At 39.2% G+C, this 14636-nt stretch overlaps 1 protein-coding gene across 2 annotated transcripts in view; it reads left to right on the top strand.

The window, feature by feature from the left end:
- The first annotated feature begins 5185 nt into the window (after nucleotides 1-5185).
- plekhm3 (pleckstrin homology domain containing, family M, member 3) overlaps nucleotides 5186-14636 on the top strand; it is a 46133-nt gene continuing 36682 nt past the window's right edge. The window contains exons 1-4 of one of the 2 annotated variants that reach the window (XM_065292481.2): nucleotides 5199-5233; nucleotides 6012-6134; nucleotides 7721-8491; nucleotides 13180-14130. In XM_065292481.2, the coding sequence (XP_065148553.2) occupies nucleotides 8038-8491; nucleotides 13180-14130 (1405 nt within the window). In that variant the 5' untranslated portion in view covers nucleotides 5199-5233; nucleotides 6012-6134; nucleotides 7721-8037. Of the gene's footprint in view, nucleotides 5234-6011; nucleotides 6135-7720; nucleotides 8492-13179; nucleotides 14131-14636 lie in introns of both variants that reach the window. The other variant, XM_065292480.2, reaches the window with a different exon arrangement.

Raw genomic sequence — 14636 nt, 5'->3', positions numbered from 1 at the left:
TGTGGGGTGTGTGACATCAGCAAACACTATACAGTTTAGTAAAATGTCACTTTAACCTCCTGTTTAAAGAAAAGTATTTGGTTTTTTTATTGGTTTTTCCTAACCCCAAAATGACCTTATATACAGTAGGTCATGTTGTCATATTGTGAAGATTAATAAGTTGATGAATTGTTTAAAATTACATCATACAAAAATGTACACTCAAAAAAATGCTAGCTTATCTACAACAGTGGTTCTCAAACTTTTTCAGCGTGTGGCCCCCCTTTTGTACAGTGCATCCCGTTCACAGCCTCCCTTGTGTACGATGCATCTACTGCTGCCTCCCACAAAGAAAAAGAATGACATAAAATATTCTAAAACTTACATTTTTAATTCAACAAAACATATTAAATGATACAACGTAGGGCTGTTGACTGGTAGCCTTATTTTTCTGGGGTTAAATTACACAGAATTTACGATAAATAAATGTATTTTGTAAAATTTCATAAAATTGGAGCCCCCTGGCACCATCCTGCGGCCCCCAGTTTGAGAACCACTGATATACAACCCAGCGGTGGGTCAAAAAATAAATAAGCAAAACCCGCTGGGTTGCAATTTAACGTGTGCTGGGTTGTTTTAACCCAAAGGCTATATTTGTCCCTTTTTAACCCCTGGGTTAACCAAACAATTTTATTAAAATACACATATCTTGAGATCAAAGCTAAACATTTTGGTAAAAATTTACATTTATCATAGTATAGCTCAGTGGTTCTCAAACTGGGGGCTGCAAGATGGTGCCAGGGGGGCCCCAGTTTTATGACATTTTAGAAAATAAATTAATTTATCATGAATTCTGTGGAATTAAACCTAAAAAAAAGGCTACTAACAAACAGCACTACTTTGTATCATTCAATATGTTTTGTTTAATTAAAAGTTGAGTTTTAGAACAGTTTTTTGTGATAAATTTTCTTTGGGGGGGCCGCGAAGGAATGCGCCGTACACAAGGGGGGCCACACGCTGAAAATTTTTGAGAACCACTGGTATAGCTGACAGTATTTGACACAACCAAGACATAGGCTATACGAAATTCATCTCAGTTGGAAAGATAGAGAAAAAAAATCTTACTTGTACAGTGAAACACATTTGATTCACTAGAGGGCAGCACAGTGACATTGAGATTCACAGATGCGTAAAGCCTAGAGGACTGCAGAGATTTTTTTAAAGATTTTGTTTTTCGTAAGTATTAAAATTAACAGGTAGTTGTGAAATGTTACATTTTATTGTTTATGTTTTTATGTTTGTTTTTGAATTTCAGTATTTAAAGGTAGAAATAAACTTTGAAAATTCGTTTCATATTTCACCCCACATCTAACAGTTCTGTCTGAATAGCAATTAAAAAATGTGTAGTCTGAACACATTCATATTGCTGTACGGTACCGTTCCGTTCTATGGCAAGAGCCCTTGACTTTATTAGATATCTGTCACAATAGTTCAGGGGATATGGAAAGTAGAGAAAAGGAGATTTGACATGAGACAGAGAGCGAGGAAAAAAGATGAAGAAATCATCCCTCAGATGGCCACCATTGTGCCGTGATAATTGGATTCTCCCTGTGTGAATGGAGTCTCATTCATGGCTTTGTCAGTGCAAAGATGAGTATTATGCCACAGGAAATAAAGTACCATGAATATGAAATTGGTGGTGATTCCGATGTTAATGACGTAAAACATGCACAAGCTGTGATCACTGGATGCAAACCTGCTCAGATTGTTTTCCACCATTCACCTTGACTTTGTAAAAGACAAGATGTCTGGTAGAAATAAAACGGTAAAAGTGTGTGCTGATGGATAGATAACTGCTTATAGATCAAATGTAGCTTTTCTTCTCGGAAAACAGTAAAAAAATATTGCTTTTATTTCGAATTGGATTGAATCTTCTAAACCATTGGATAAACAATGAATTCAATTATATGAGATAGGGCTTAGTGTTGTTTCTGTCTTTCTTTTGCTGAACATGCCTTATCCATGTAGAGAACCCAGTCGTTTCCATGGGGACGCATAGCCACTCTACTCTTCAAAAGCAGGCCGAGCAGAGGTAGAGGACCCCTTTGTGTTGGAGAGGAAAGCGTGCAACAACGCTGGGCAGATGAAAGCCCTGCTATCCTTACGCCCAATCATAATTTAGTCATCAACGCAGGAGCACAGAACCCAAATAGAAGGAGAAAACACAAACAGGGAAAAGAAGAGATGTGTGGGTCAAGATAGAAGCAAGAGAGATGAGAGACTGATATGGTGATATATTTCAAAGAGATAAAGGAACAGTTGTGTTGTGGCGTATGCTTGTTTTCTCATAGCGATGATCAATTCTCTGGGCTGTTTTTGTGCTGACATAATAGGAGTGTCTACTTCTATACAATTCTAGCAAATTTTAAAGATTTTAACTACTTTCCTAAACAAACCAAAACAGCTATGTTGTTTATAACAATTTTGCAGTTTTTCTTTGTTGTCAAGAGCATTCATAAAAGAGATATGTAGCAGACAAAAAGTCATTTTCATTTCTTGATTAATAATTGTGTAAAAACACCTACAATACAATACCAATAAAATAAATATAATAACCACACAAAGTTGGTTAAACTTTAAAAAAAATGTTACCTGGTTTTCACTTAAAAATATTAGTTGACACAACATTTCATTAAATTTTTTAGATAACTAATATTTTTAAGTGGAATTAACTCAAAATTTTAAGAAAATCAGGTAACTTATTTTTTTTAAGTTGAACCAACAAACCTTTTTATGTTGAGTTGTTTCAACCTATATTTAGGTCATATATGGATAAACACAACTTTTGGGTTATAAATAATCATATGCTGGGTTTTGTTACCCAACTATGAGGTAAAACATCACAGCATTTGAGGTTGAAACAACCCAGCACTGTAAAAAGTGATAAGTAGGTTTAACTTTGGTAACTCCTAAAAATTATTTCAATTATTTCAATAAAATATTTAAGTTAATTTTTTTACAGTTCATTTTGTTTAGAAAAAACCCAAATGTTGGCTTTGTCCATATTTTACCCAAATCTATTTTTTGAGTTTTAGAGTGTGCCTTTAAAACTAGGCACTATTTTAGCCATACCATTTAAAAAACGTACAAATGTTATTTAAATCTACAGAATATACACAAGCAATTGTCACACAATATGCTGTTGCTCTAAAATAGGTTTTTTTTAATTAATAGTTGAGTAAAATATGGAAAAACCCAACCTCTGGGTTTAAATTAAACTATGCTAATTCGACTCATACTGTAGTGCAAATATGTACATTTTCTGAGTGGATTTAATTCAACTGTTGGGTTAGTCCATATTTTACCCAACCTGCTAAACCCACAGACTTGGCAGTACATGGTGAAACGTCTATTTATGTGAGGTGAAGACGATGAAAATGTAATCACAAACATTTACAAACAATTCTGGCTAAATATTTAATAAAGATAAACATACAATCACCCAATAAAGTGAACTAGCATTTTTTCCAAAGTCACCACTTTGGAAAGCTCCAATTTTAAACCAATTGCTCTGTCCCGTCTAAAAAGCAGCCCTAACATTCTCTCCTCCTTCTCAGCATGTCACTTACAGCGTCCTGTCCAATTGCTGACTCTCTTAATTGACTCAGAGAACAAAAACAAAAAGAAAGGAGAAGAGAAACGTTGAGTTTTCTGGGGCAGATAAGCATTCAGCATGGGTTCAGATGAGGGTCTATGTAGGTCATGCACAATATGGCGCCCACAAGTTTACAGCTGGGGCTCGCACTGCCATTATCCCACAACAATATCGCAGAGAGGAACTTATTTAAGCCCATTAGCCCATGTCCCCTCCTCCTTCATTAACGTCCCCTTTCTTTAAACAAGCCAAGACAATGAGCTCTCAGAAAGAGTAGCGAGGGGGAGCGGAGGAGAACTGGAGGGGAGGTCGCAGGTTTAGCCCAGAGCCCACGATAATTACTATGTTTCTGTCTGTGGCTTGAAAAAGACTTGAATAATGTTTCTTTATTCAAAAGAGCCGGCTGCAACAACGCAAGCTTTTGGCTATTGGTTTTTTTAAAAGTCTTGTCTCTGACACTCATGCCAAACCTCTTAGGATCATTATCGGACAAAGTCTTGTCCGATAATCCATAGATCTTTTATGCATTTAGACTTCTTTGGGGAAAATGTGTATGCATCTCATTCCAAGTCCATGTGGGTTGCTAATGACTATAACATATGTACAGTTGGGGGATGTTATTCTGTGTGTGTGTGTGTGTGTGTGTGTGTGTGTGTGTGTGTGTGTGTGTGTGTGTGTGTGTGTGTGTGTGTGTGTGTGTGTGTGTAGGTTTGGCTATAATTGTGTATTGTGAGGGATGCTCTTGCAAAGAGTATACATGTCAAAAACCTGTGTTTGGGAAAGAAAATATTGAATGCATAGACATTTTGTAGTTATTAGTAACATAAAAGTCTATAAAATGTCCTCTCCAAAAAAAAGTGTGTGTGTGTGTGTGTGTGTGAAAGAGAGAGAGAGAGAGAGAGAGAGAGAGAGAGAGAGAGAGAGAGAGAGAGAGAGAGAGAGAGAGAGAGAGAGAGAGAGAGAGAGAGAGAGAGAGAGAGAGAGAGAGAGAGAGAGAGAGAGAGAGAGAGAGAGAGAGAGAGAGAGAGAGAGCAGAATGAGTTTTTATTACAGAGTGGTTATAATAAAGCAGTTTTTACACACCTATCATATTTTATTCAGTATGTATTAATGCTATGGATGCTAATGGAGGCCTGATGACATCATGTTGAAAAGCATATAATGTCCCATAATAGTCCCAGCAGCTACAATAACAGCAAACAGATTCAATAATGTTCTGGAGATAAAGGAAAACTGTTTATTATACATTCAACATTTAAATTTGATGATATATAAATATATAAATAAATACACACACACCATCAACAATAACTGCAAGACTAAAACGAAATTAATCAATATTAATCTTAATGTGACCTTCAGCAGATGTCCCTCACAAAACTTTGTTTAAATACACTGTAGATGCACCTGCCTTCAAAAGAACTACATTTTAATGTAAACAGTGTCACATAAAAAGCCATGCACTGTAAAAAATAAAAGCACTTCGAACAATATCGTTTTATTTAACCCCAATGAATCAGGATGGCCGGAACCATTCATCTCCGGAAATTGTTTCAGTCGGCGACGGAACTGAATTTGACAGATTGTAAACAGAATCGGGTGAGTCATTTTCACACACAAATAACATATTATTCGCTCTTTTCATGCTCTTACATTTTAATACAATGAGAATGCGATTCTCGTTGATACACAAATGTGTAGCATGCCAGTGTATTTATTGTAGTTGTAGCACAACCAGATGACACAGATGTCATTGGCAGAGGATGTAGCGGTGTGCTAAGTAGTAGCATCATGATATGAAGTCATCGGTTAAATACAATAAACAGCGATTGTTAAAGTGAATATAATAAATAGCAAAACTAGATCTTCTGGATTGTTTTATTATCGCTCATTTTCTGGTGTTCTCGTTTAACTTGCAATTTATTTGTTATGCGGCAGTTAGCATGTTATGAATAAATAAATGGACGAACATCCAGTCCGAATTAGTAACTTATATACGTAATTGTAATCGAGTTTAAATCAAGATGCCAGGATATGATAAAAAATTTGAGGCAATTATTTTTCCGTATTTGCCTTGCTAACTGAAAATAACTTAACGTCACATGTACTTTCTCCAAACCATACATTTACCTTGTCAATCTTAAGGACTGCATGTTGTTGTGAGATGGCTAAAAATAGATCAGTAGAATGGGACCTGTACTTCACTGTCAGAGTGATTTTTGTGACAACATCCCTGCCTTGGGTTTTTTACTCTAGCAACAGTTGATCGGAAATCTTAAAAAAGTTTTTTGTAATCCAATAAGAGATTCTCCAATATACGTCATTATCTCTCTTTTTTCATTTTCATTTTCTGTATGTCTTTCCACTTTTCCCCAAGGTCTGGTGAGTCTCTTCCCTGAAATGATGTAATGGTCTTTTAATTATTGATGCTTTAAAGAAGTGAAAGACCCTGAGCCATAACGCAAAGGAACACAGAAAATCGATGTTAGCGTGAGAGGAGGTAGGTCAGTGTAAGATGAGGAGAGGCTACGTACAGTAATCTTTAAAATGAAACAGAAACAATCCATGCTCAATATATAAAGAGACAGGGAACCCCACCCGGCTGGAAAGTTTCATAGATGATTCTGGTTTGTCTGTGCGCCCAGGACTCAGAAACATAAGGTATGCTACCGATCAGTTAAGGCAGCAGTCCAGGTAATAGCGTTAAATTGACTGTACCTTGCTGTAAGTCTGGAGTTTAAGGACAGTTGGAAGGTAAGTGAAGTTCAGTTACTAACTCAGCAGGTTGATACATTTTGAGATACGTTGTGTCCAGCTTTCAGAGCAATCCCATGTTGTGTTGTGCCCTGTGTAAAGTGTTTTCATTGAGTCGCGTATGAGGATCCATTTCAGTTTGATTGGCTCCCAGAAAGTAGCTGCCTATATAGGGACTTTCACTTTAAAAAATGACGAGCTGTTACGTTAAAGCCGGCTGTCATATTATATGTTGTCATTACTACCATCAATGTTTTTTGTAATCATGCACTGGTTTTGGGTGTTTGTGTCATGAGTAAACACACAATGTGCTTAGAAAGAGCATCTGTACAGCCGAAAATCTGCAAAGCCTGCAGTTCTCTGTTATTTTGTACGTGGTCATTGTGGCCATTGTCATCTCTCAGTAGCGTAATGGTCATATGATGAGGGCTTGATGAATTAGGGAAGGGTATACAGAAGACCCAATCAGGTAGCAAATGTGGACACCCATGCCTTTGTTTACATAAGTCTCCGGTTAGGTCCGTCTTCACTGCACCACAACCCCAGAGTTTCAAACTAAAAGAGGTTTCGGACACAGCATCACTTTTTCGAGGAGTAGTCTGGATGCCAGGTGTAACCATAACAAAAGTAGTGATTTAAAGATGGGTTGTGTCCGAAACCCAAGGCAGCTGACTTGTTGCCTCGCTGCCTCATGAGGCCATGACTTCAGCGGCATGAAGGCAACTCCTGTTAACGCATTCAGACAGCCTATGCATATGCAGTCTAATGGAATTCTGTTTACAACATAAACGGAGAGCGCCTTTGTGATACTAACCTCATATTTGAAAACTACAATACTAATTTCTCACTAGAAATACAATCAAAAGGTGTAAAAAGTGAAAATATAACTTAATTTACACTAAAATGTATCCATATTCTTTCTTGGCGGCCATTTAATTTTTTCGTACTTGACCAGCCTCGACCAATCACATTACCCAGCGCACGCCCACATATAGAATTGTGGGATAAGGCGATGAAGGTATCTCAGGAGGAGTCAGGAAGAAAAGCAAACATTAGATTTGGATGTGCCTTCATGCCTGGGAATGCTACCTTTGAAGGAAGCATTATAGAGATTTCGGACACAACCAGTGTCTTAGTTTTAGTCTGTGCTTTGTATAGTGTTGTTAAAGGTTTAAGCTGTTGTTTACCAAAACCTTTATGGGCCATTTAGGGGGGTCAATTGCTGATGTCATACTCTTTGCCCAGGAATCATCATCAGGTTAGATCATCAACTATTCATGGTGTCACTGCTGTTTTTACTGACAGGAATGTGCTTTCTGTTTATGTTTCAAGATGGTGAGCTCTGGAGAAGGACCGTCTGGTGCCACTTTGCAGTTATCAGTCACTGAATTACTGCCTTATAGACCAAAGTGATTTAATAAAGGTGCTGTTCTAAAAAGAGACGAAACACTTATATTAGCACTTGGGTTTTTCCAAACTAGTGTTGCCCTGTGTACCACCTGTTTATCGACGCTGCTTCTTGGATCCAGACAGCAGATGTTCCGTCTGCAATGTCTTGAGATTTCTCAATCCTTCTCGGCCAACGATTACACACCTGCCTGCCCGCACCACACCTCTGCATCCTCTGCTACGGCAAAACTGTGGAGGTGATGGATGGTCTGGAGGTCGAGGACATTAGCCCTGCCCTTGAGGCCACTGAGGACTACCTTCACTGCCTCGATGACAACCAAGGGGATGGCCAGGTATGTCCACAGAAGCTTAAGGAGGGGTCCACCATGGACAAGCTGAACTCCAGTGGTGTGTGGGGACTGCTGACAGGAAAGCAATGTGAGATATCAGCTGGACATATGGCCTGGGCAGAGCAGACATCCTTTAATTTGCTGGGCCTAAGACATGGAAAAAGGAACCGGGCACGATCCACCAACGATTTGGCAGCTCATGCCAAAGAGACAAACTCCACTACCATCACATCCAATGGGGGCTTCAAACGTGGCCACAACCGCTCACGATCAGACATCAACAACCGCAGTTACACAGATAACGGGATGCCGGCTATTGACAAAAACACACTCAAGAACATGGCACTGAATGACTACAGGGATGGTAAGAATTTTATTCAATTTAGTTAATGGAATTTAAATAAATTTATGCGAAATTTTTGCTAAATCTTAAAAATAATTCATTTGAATTTATATGTAAAATAAAATCTTGTTGTCTGTCTGTCTTAAACAGATATGGGAACGTTGGATGAATAAGAATTCAGTATGGATAAAATATCTTGTCACTTATCTCTTGTCACGACTAGTTACACATAAATGTAACATGGAACGAGAGCTTTTGTCGCTTTTTTTTTTTATCATGCCGCTTATTATTATGTCACCTGTTTTATCTTGTATCTCCTCCTGTGATTTGTTGTGTCTCTGTCTTACTCATCATAGCTCACCTGCACTCTTTCAGCCTATTTTTTAAGGGGGAATGTTTTGACTTGGTTGCTTTATTTGCTTCTGTGTATTTTATTTTAGGAAAAGGTCATTTCAGAACAAGTGACATATTAAGATTAACATGCAAGTGTTGAACCATTGAGCAGCTGTCACAGCAGTCTGTAGGGAGGGGAGGGAGCTTTCATTAGCACTAATGTGATGAATTTCAATTTAAATACCAATGTCTTAAACATTGCTTACATTTACCAATACAAACTATAGTTGAAAGATTTTTATATCAATTGCAGTCTGAATTAATTCACTTTAAAAAGACTTTGATTTACTTTCACACCCAGTACTAAATCAATACCAGTCGCCTCTAAACAACCGGTAACACCAATCCTGCCGGCTGTCCTTGCTTCTGGTGAAACTAATTGTTAATTACTGCCAAATGTGCCAAAGGCAGTACTTGGAAGTAGATGCAAGTTTCATGCAAGAATACCCATAGTTTCTTTATTGACATGATTGAACAGAGCAGAATCTTAGGTGACATTAAGATATTGGCAATCCACCCAATCTCTAATGCTGATAGATCAACTGATTAAGATTGGAGAAACCCCTACACCCTTCACCGCACAGGTTTCATTGTTTGTGCTATGCTTGACTTCTTCCTGTAGTTCATTAAATCTGTCAATTTCGGCGTTTGCTTTGTTCGCTAATTTTCTACAAAAACATTTTCATTACATTTTCCCTGCTTTTACAACAAACCTTAAGCCTAAATATGGTTTTTATTAAAAATATCTATTACACTTTTTTACTGTTATGTTATTAAAAAAAGAAAAACTTTATTTTATAAATTATTCAGGCAACTTGTACAGAAAACCATTCTATAGAGTTTAAGGGTGTTTTCAGACCTGAGCCTTTGTTCCGGAACCTGGTGCGTTTACTCCCTTGGTTCGGTTCGTTTAGGCACATGTGAATACGGCAATCGCGCTCGGATCCGCACTAAAACAAACGATCTGAGACCGCCTAAACGAGGTGGTCTCGGCTCGATTGCAAACAAACTCTGGAGTGGTTCGGTATACGGGTGAAAGCAATCTGACCCAACAGACTAATAAACATGCTATCTTATTGCTTTTTTAACCATAAACATTCCTAATTGCTCTTTGCTGATGAGTTCTGGTGAAAACGTCAATGCCATTTAAAACCAAGGTGTACCTTTTTCTATTAAATCTCTCGTAATTGCTCTTCTCTGCAATAGGTACATGGTAAGAATGTTGTCCTGCCTAAGTTTTGATTCCTGTTCACAGTAAAGAAGTAATATATCCACAGGTACCAAAAAAGCCACACAATAATCCCAAAAAGCTGCTGTCTGTCAATCCTGACGGAAAACTTTGAGTGGGATATTGGAAAATAAACAGATGCACTCTGACCAATTAAAGGAGAGTTTAGTCGCACATGACTTGTATTAACAAAGTCTCGTTCATTTGGAAAATTGCCTTGTCAATGCAAACCGAACCAACATGAAATTGCAATATTGTAGCGATTTAACCCCTGGTTTTGGAACAAAGGAATCGAACTACAGGTCTTAAAAACACTCCATAAAAAGTCTCCCCATATTAGACCTTTTAGGGGAAGTTTCCCAGACAGGGTTTATTTTAATCCCATTACTAGATATTGGCAATATTAGGAAATTTAAGTAGTTTTTACAAACATACCTTACAAAAAACAATGCTGTTATGCATTTTGAGACTAAATAATGGCACCAATATATGTTAAGATATGTCAGTGCAAGACATTTTCAAATTAAGGCACCTCCAGCATGCATTTTAGTCTGGAACTACTCTCCCTCTTGCTTAAACTCAAAAGAGAGGGAGTAGTCAGGAGTGATGATGTTACTGCTTGCCGAGGTCGAAGTGCTGCAAACTAAGTGCTCTTTCGCCAAACAATATAGTTCTCATTTCTTGGACGCACGCTTAAAAATCACCACGTTTTGTGCCACAATACTTACTCGTGTAATTACTTATGTAACAGTCTTTTAAATAGGGAAAACATGGATGTGTTTGGTGGCTTCTAAATTCATCCCTGTTTGGATCCTAAGGAATGGGGCTAGGCTAAATGCTAACCAATCCACGATGTGCTGTACAAAGATTAAGTGCACGCATAGAAACAAGATAGGGATGCATTAATTTGTCTAAGTTAAGGTAAGAACATAGTAAAATATTGAAAAACGGTGCTGTTTTCCTTTTGAGCCCTTTCTGGGAAACCGCCTTATAATCACTAGATGTAGGAAAGTGAATGTTAGAAGTAAAGTTTGTCTTCTTTTTAATTTTGATCTGTGTCGGTCATTGCATCAGCACTTATTAGTTGTCTTTCATTATACTCTCAACGTTTTAACTGTGTATGTCGTGACATCCTGTAATGATGAACTCATTCGTGACAGTAATGCTATATGTGTTTGATTACAGCCTTGATGGCGACTCAATATTACTGAGTGATATTTAGCAGTAATGTGGCTGTGTTGATGGTTTATTACAATGTCAGTCTGATTGCAGCTGTGTACAGTGAGGTCTTCATGTGCCAGACTGAGGATTATGTCAGTCCTTCAATACAGGCTGAATACTGAATCACAATGACATGTGTCCGTTCAGCTATATGTTTATTGAATATCAAGCAGAGCAATATTATAATTGTTTGAATGCAGTTTTAAAAGTTTGATCATCAGTTATAAGCTATATGTGCTTCGATTGTATTGTTTCTCTCTAATGAAGATTTTAGGGTTTATAGATCAATTCAATACACGCTAAAAATGCTTTTAAACCCAGCGTTGGGTCAAAAAGGGACAAACTCAACATTTTGGGTTGTAATGCAAGCTGGGTTTCAATTCCAAAACATTGTTGGGTCTAATTTAAACATTTTCTGAACTAATTTAACCCAACGCCTGGGCTTGTCCCTTTCTGACCCAACGTTGGGTTGAAAATAACCTAGCATGTTTTAGAGTATAGGGAATTAATCAAGGTCACCTGATGTCAGCATATTCTAGGTAGGTATTCGGTTTAAGGGATTGTGTTGTGGTTTGAGATTAGTTTTTGGGCCAATCCCAAAGCTCTGTTTAGCTTTTTTTAAATTAATTGTCAAATATATAGAAAGGAGCAGTATGCAGTCAACAAACTTGCTGTCTTTGATACTAAGTTATTTCTAGGTTCTCATTTGCCCTTCCCAATCAGGTAAAGTGGTTTGAATCTTCATTGGTATCTGTTTTACTTATGTCCACCTGCTAGTGTATTATTGGACATTAGTACTTATTTTATGTACCATGTCCACATCAGATGGGTCTTTAAGTAACTTGCAGACAGCAGATTTTGGATGGGATCAAGCTCTGCATGCCGACCGGTCTAGCAGCAGCTTGCTAATTGGGTCATGTCAGCACGCCTCACATCCTCTCTGCCATGAAATTAGTAGTGACTCTTTCCATAGCTGCAAGCTACATGTCTTTGAAGCCGTCTGAGTGCAAGGAGCCCCTAAACATCCACAACAACTCTTTAGTGTTTGGCCCTTGAAACGGCCCAAATTAACCCAACCGCAGACCTCACCGTTTATCAACATAAGAGGGAGTGGACTTTCCATTATAAGTTACAGATGTTATGAAAGGTGTAGTTTTGACTGTTACATTATAGATAAGCTTTAAAGAAAACAATACAAGGGCATTTAGTGTTAATTCGCCCTCTTCTTGGCTTCAGTCTGTCTTTGTTTGAGCCACAGGCCATGGTACAGACCCGGCATTCCCGGGCACCCAGCAGGATCCAGAGGGTTGAGAGGAAAACGGGCATTTTCCAGGCAAGGAAGTGTAGAGATGAGGGTGTTGTGAACCAAGAGAGGAAAGGAGATAAAGGAGGGAGTGCGTGAAAGAAACGGACAGAGAAAGGAAGGACTGAAAAGGAGTGTCAAAGATTAACAGTTAGACTTTATTAACAGTTGTTTGCACAGTAGGACTACACACAATAATGGGTCTTCCTGCTGTGCAAGACTGCTATCACAAAGCACAATAGCATTCGTCATGCAAAGCTTAAGATTAGCATATGAGACAAATTTTTTTTTAGCATACAGACGTACTAAAATGCTTACGTGGTGGCGAGCCTTTAGTATGACATCAATATAGTACTGTAGTCCTGTTCAGGTTTGCCATAATTACCTTGGTTAGGAAAATTTGTAAGGTGTTTCATACATGTTTATGATTTCAATTTTGTATGCAGATACACTCAAAATCCAGATGTTATACTGTAAGTTAACTCAGAGTTCCTCAACGGCTTATCCAGCTTTGAAACTTGCGTGTTGCAAAACCTCACAAAGATTTTCTCTCTGTTTTTTTAGCTCATAAGGAGAGCAGCCCTAGCCTGGTGAAACAGGGAATGTTGGAGCAGCGAGAGGGACCTTGGGGACGCTGGAGTACATGTCACGTAGAGCTTACACCCTGTGAGCTTCGTATCTACAGCCTGGACAGCAGCGGTAACCAACAGTTATGTGCTGCCCTCTCACTGTCTCACTGCCAAGGGGTGAGTGCGCCCCAGGCGCAGGATGGACGTGTGCTGCAGGCAGTCTTCTTTAACAGCACCCGTGTGCAGTTACGTGCACCCTGCCAGTGGGAGGCACTAGAGTGGCGTAGACTCCTTTGGGAACGCGTCTTAGCCGCACGTCCAGCTCCGTGTAAAGGGGATCCAGCTCGTGCCACCTCTCCTACCCGGCGTGAACCCGATCCTAATGCAACGTTGGTGACGGTCCATCGTCCGCTGGTACGTCCCACGATCCTACCGCTATTCACCCAGCACTGTGTGGATGTGCTTAAGGCTGGCCTACTGTATCAACTCACCCACCTCAACAACTGGAGGGCCTTCACTTTTGTGCTGAGTCGCACTGAGCTGCAGGCCTTTCCAACGGAGGGCAGAGGCCCTGTGTCAGAGCCTGTGCTGCGATACCAGCTGGCCTCCTGTCTGGCTGTGCAATGGGATGAGGAGGACGGAGGCACCAACTTTCGCTTCCAGGCCGTCTTCCCTGATAATGTGCTGCGTTTGCAGGCAGAGAGTGAGCTCAAAGCCCAGGATTGGGTGGAGGCCCTGCGCACCGCAGTGACAGCTCAGCGACCCAAAAGGGAGGATAATCAGTCTGGCACCACGGGAGTTCTGATGAGGTGTAAGCCAACCAGGGAACGACGTCAACGGGAAGCACAAAGAGCTAAACGCCAGTCTGTCACCACTAGCTTTCTCAGCATCCTTACTTTCCTGGCTGTAGAAAAGGGACTCACTGCTCAGGGCTTCCGATGTGCAGGTGACCACTCTACAATATACATACACATACCTGTAATAATAAAAGTGCGGTAATAATGTGTGACCTAAGACCACAAAACCTTAAGTCGCATGGGTATATTTGTAACAATAACCAACAATACATTGTATGGGTCAAAATGATACATTTTTGTATGGCAAAATCATTAGGATATTAAGTAAAGATCATGTTCCATGAAGATATTTTGTAATTTTTCTACAACTTGGACAACTTTAAAGGGACACTCCACTTTTTTTTGAAAATATGCTCATTTTCCAGCTCCCCTAGAGTTGATTTTTACCATTTTGGAATCCATTTAGCCGATCTCTGGGTCTGGCGGTACCACTTTTAGCATAGCTTAGCATAATCCATTGAATCTGATTAGACCATTTAGCATTGCGCTCAAAAATAACCAAAGAGTTGCAAACATGGCTTCAGGAGGCGCAATGATATTACGCAGCAGCCGAAAATAGTCCCCTTGGTAACTTTCAATAGCAGGGGACTATTTT

Source organism: Paramisgurnus dabryanus, chromosome 15, assembly GCF_030506205.2.
Source record: "Paramisgurnus dabryanus chromosome 15, PD_genome_1.1, whole genome shotgun sequence".
NCBI classification, from domain to species: Eukaryota; Metazoa; Chordata; class Actinopteri; order Cypriniformes; family Cobitidae; genus Paramisgurnus; species Paramisgurnus dabryanus.
Note: the sequence above shows the minus strand (reverse complement) of the source record. Positions and strands in the feature narration are given on the sequence as shown.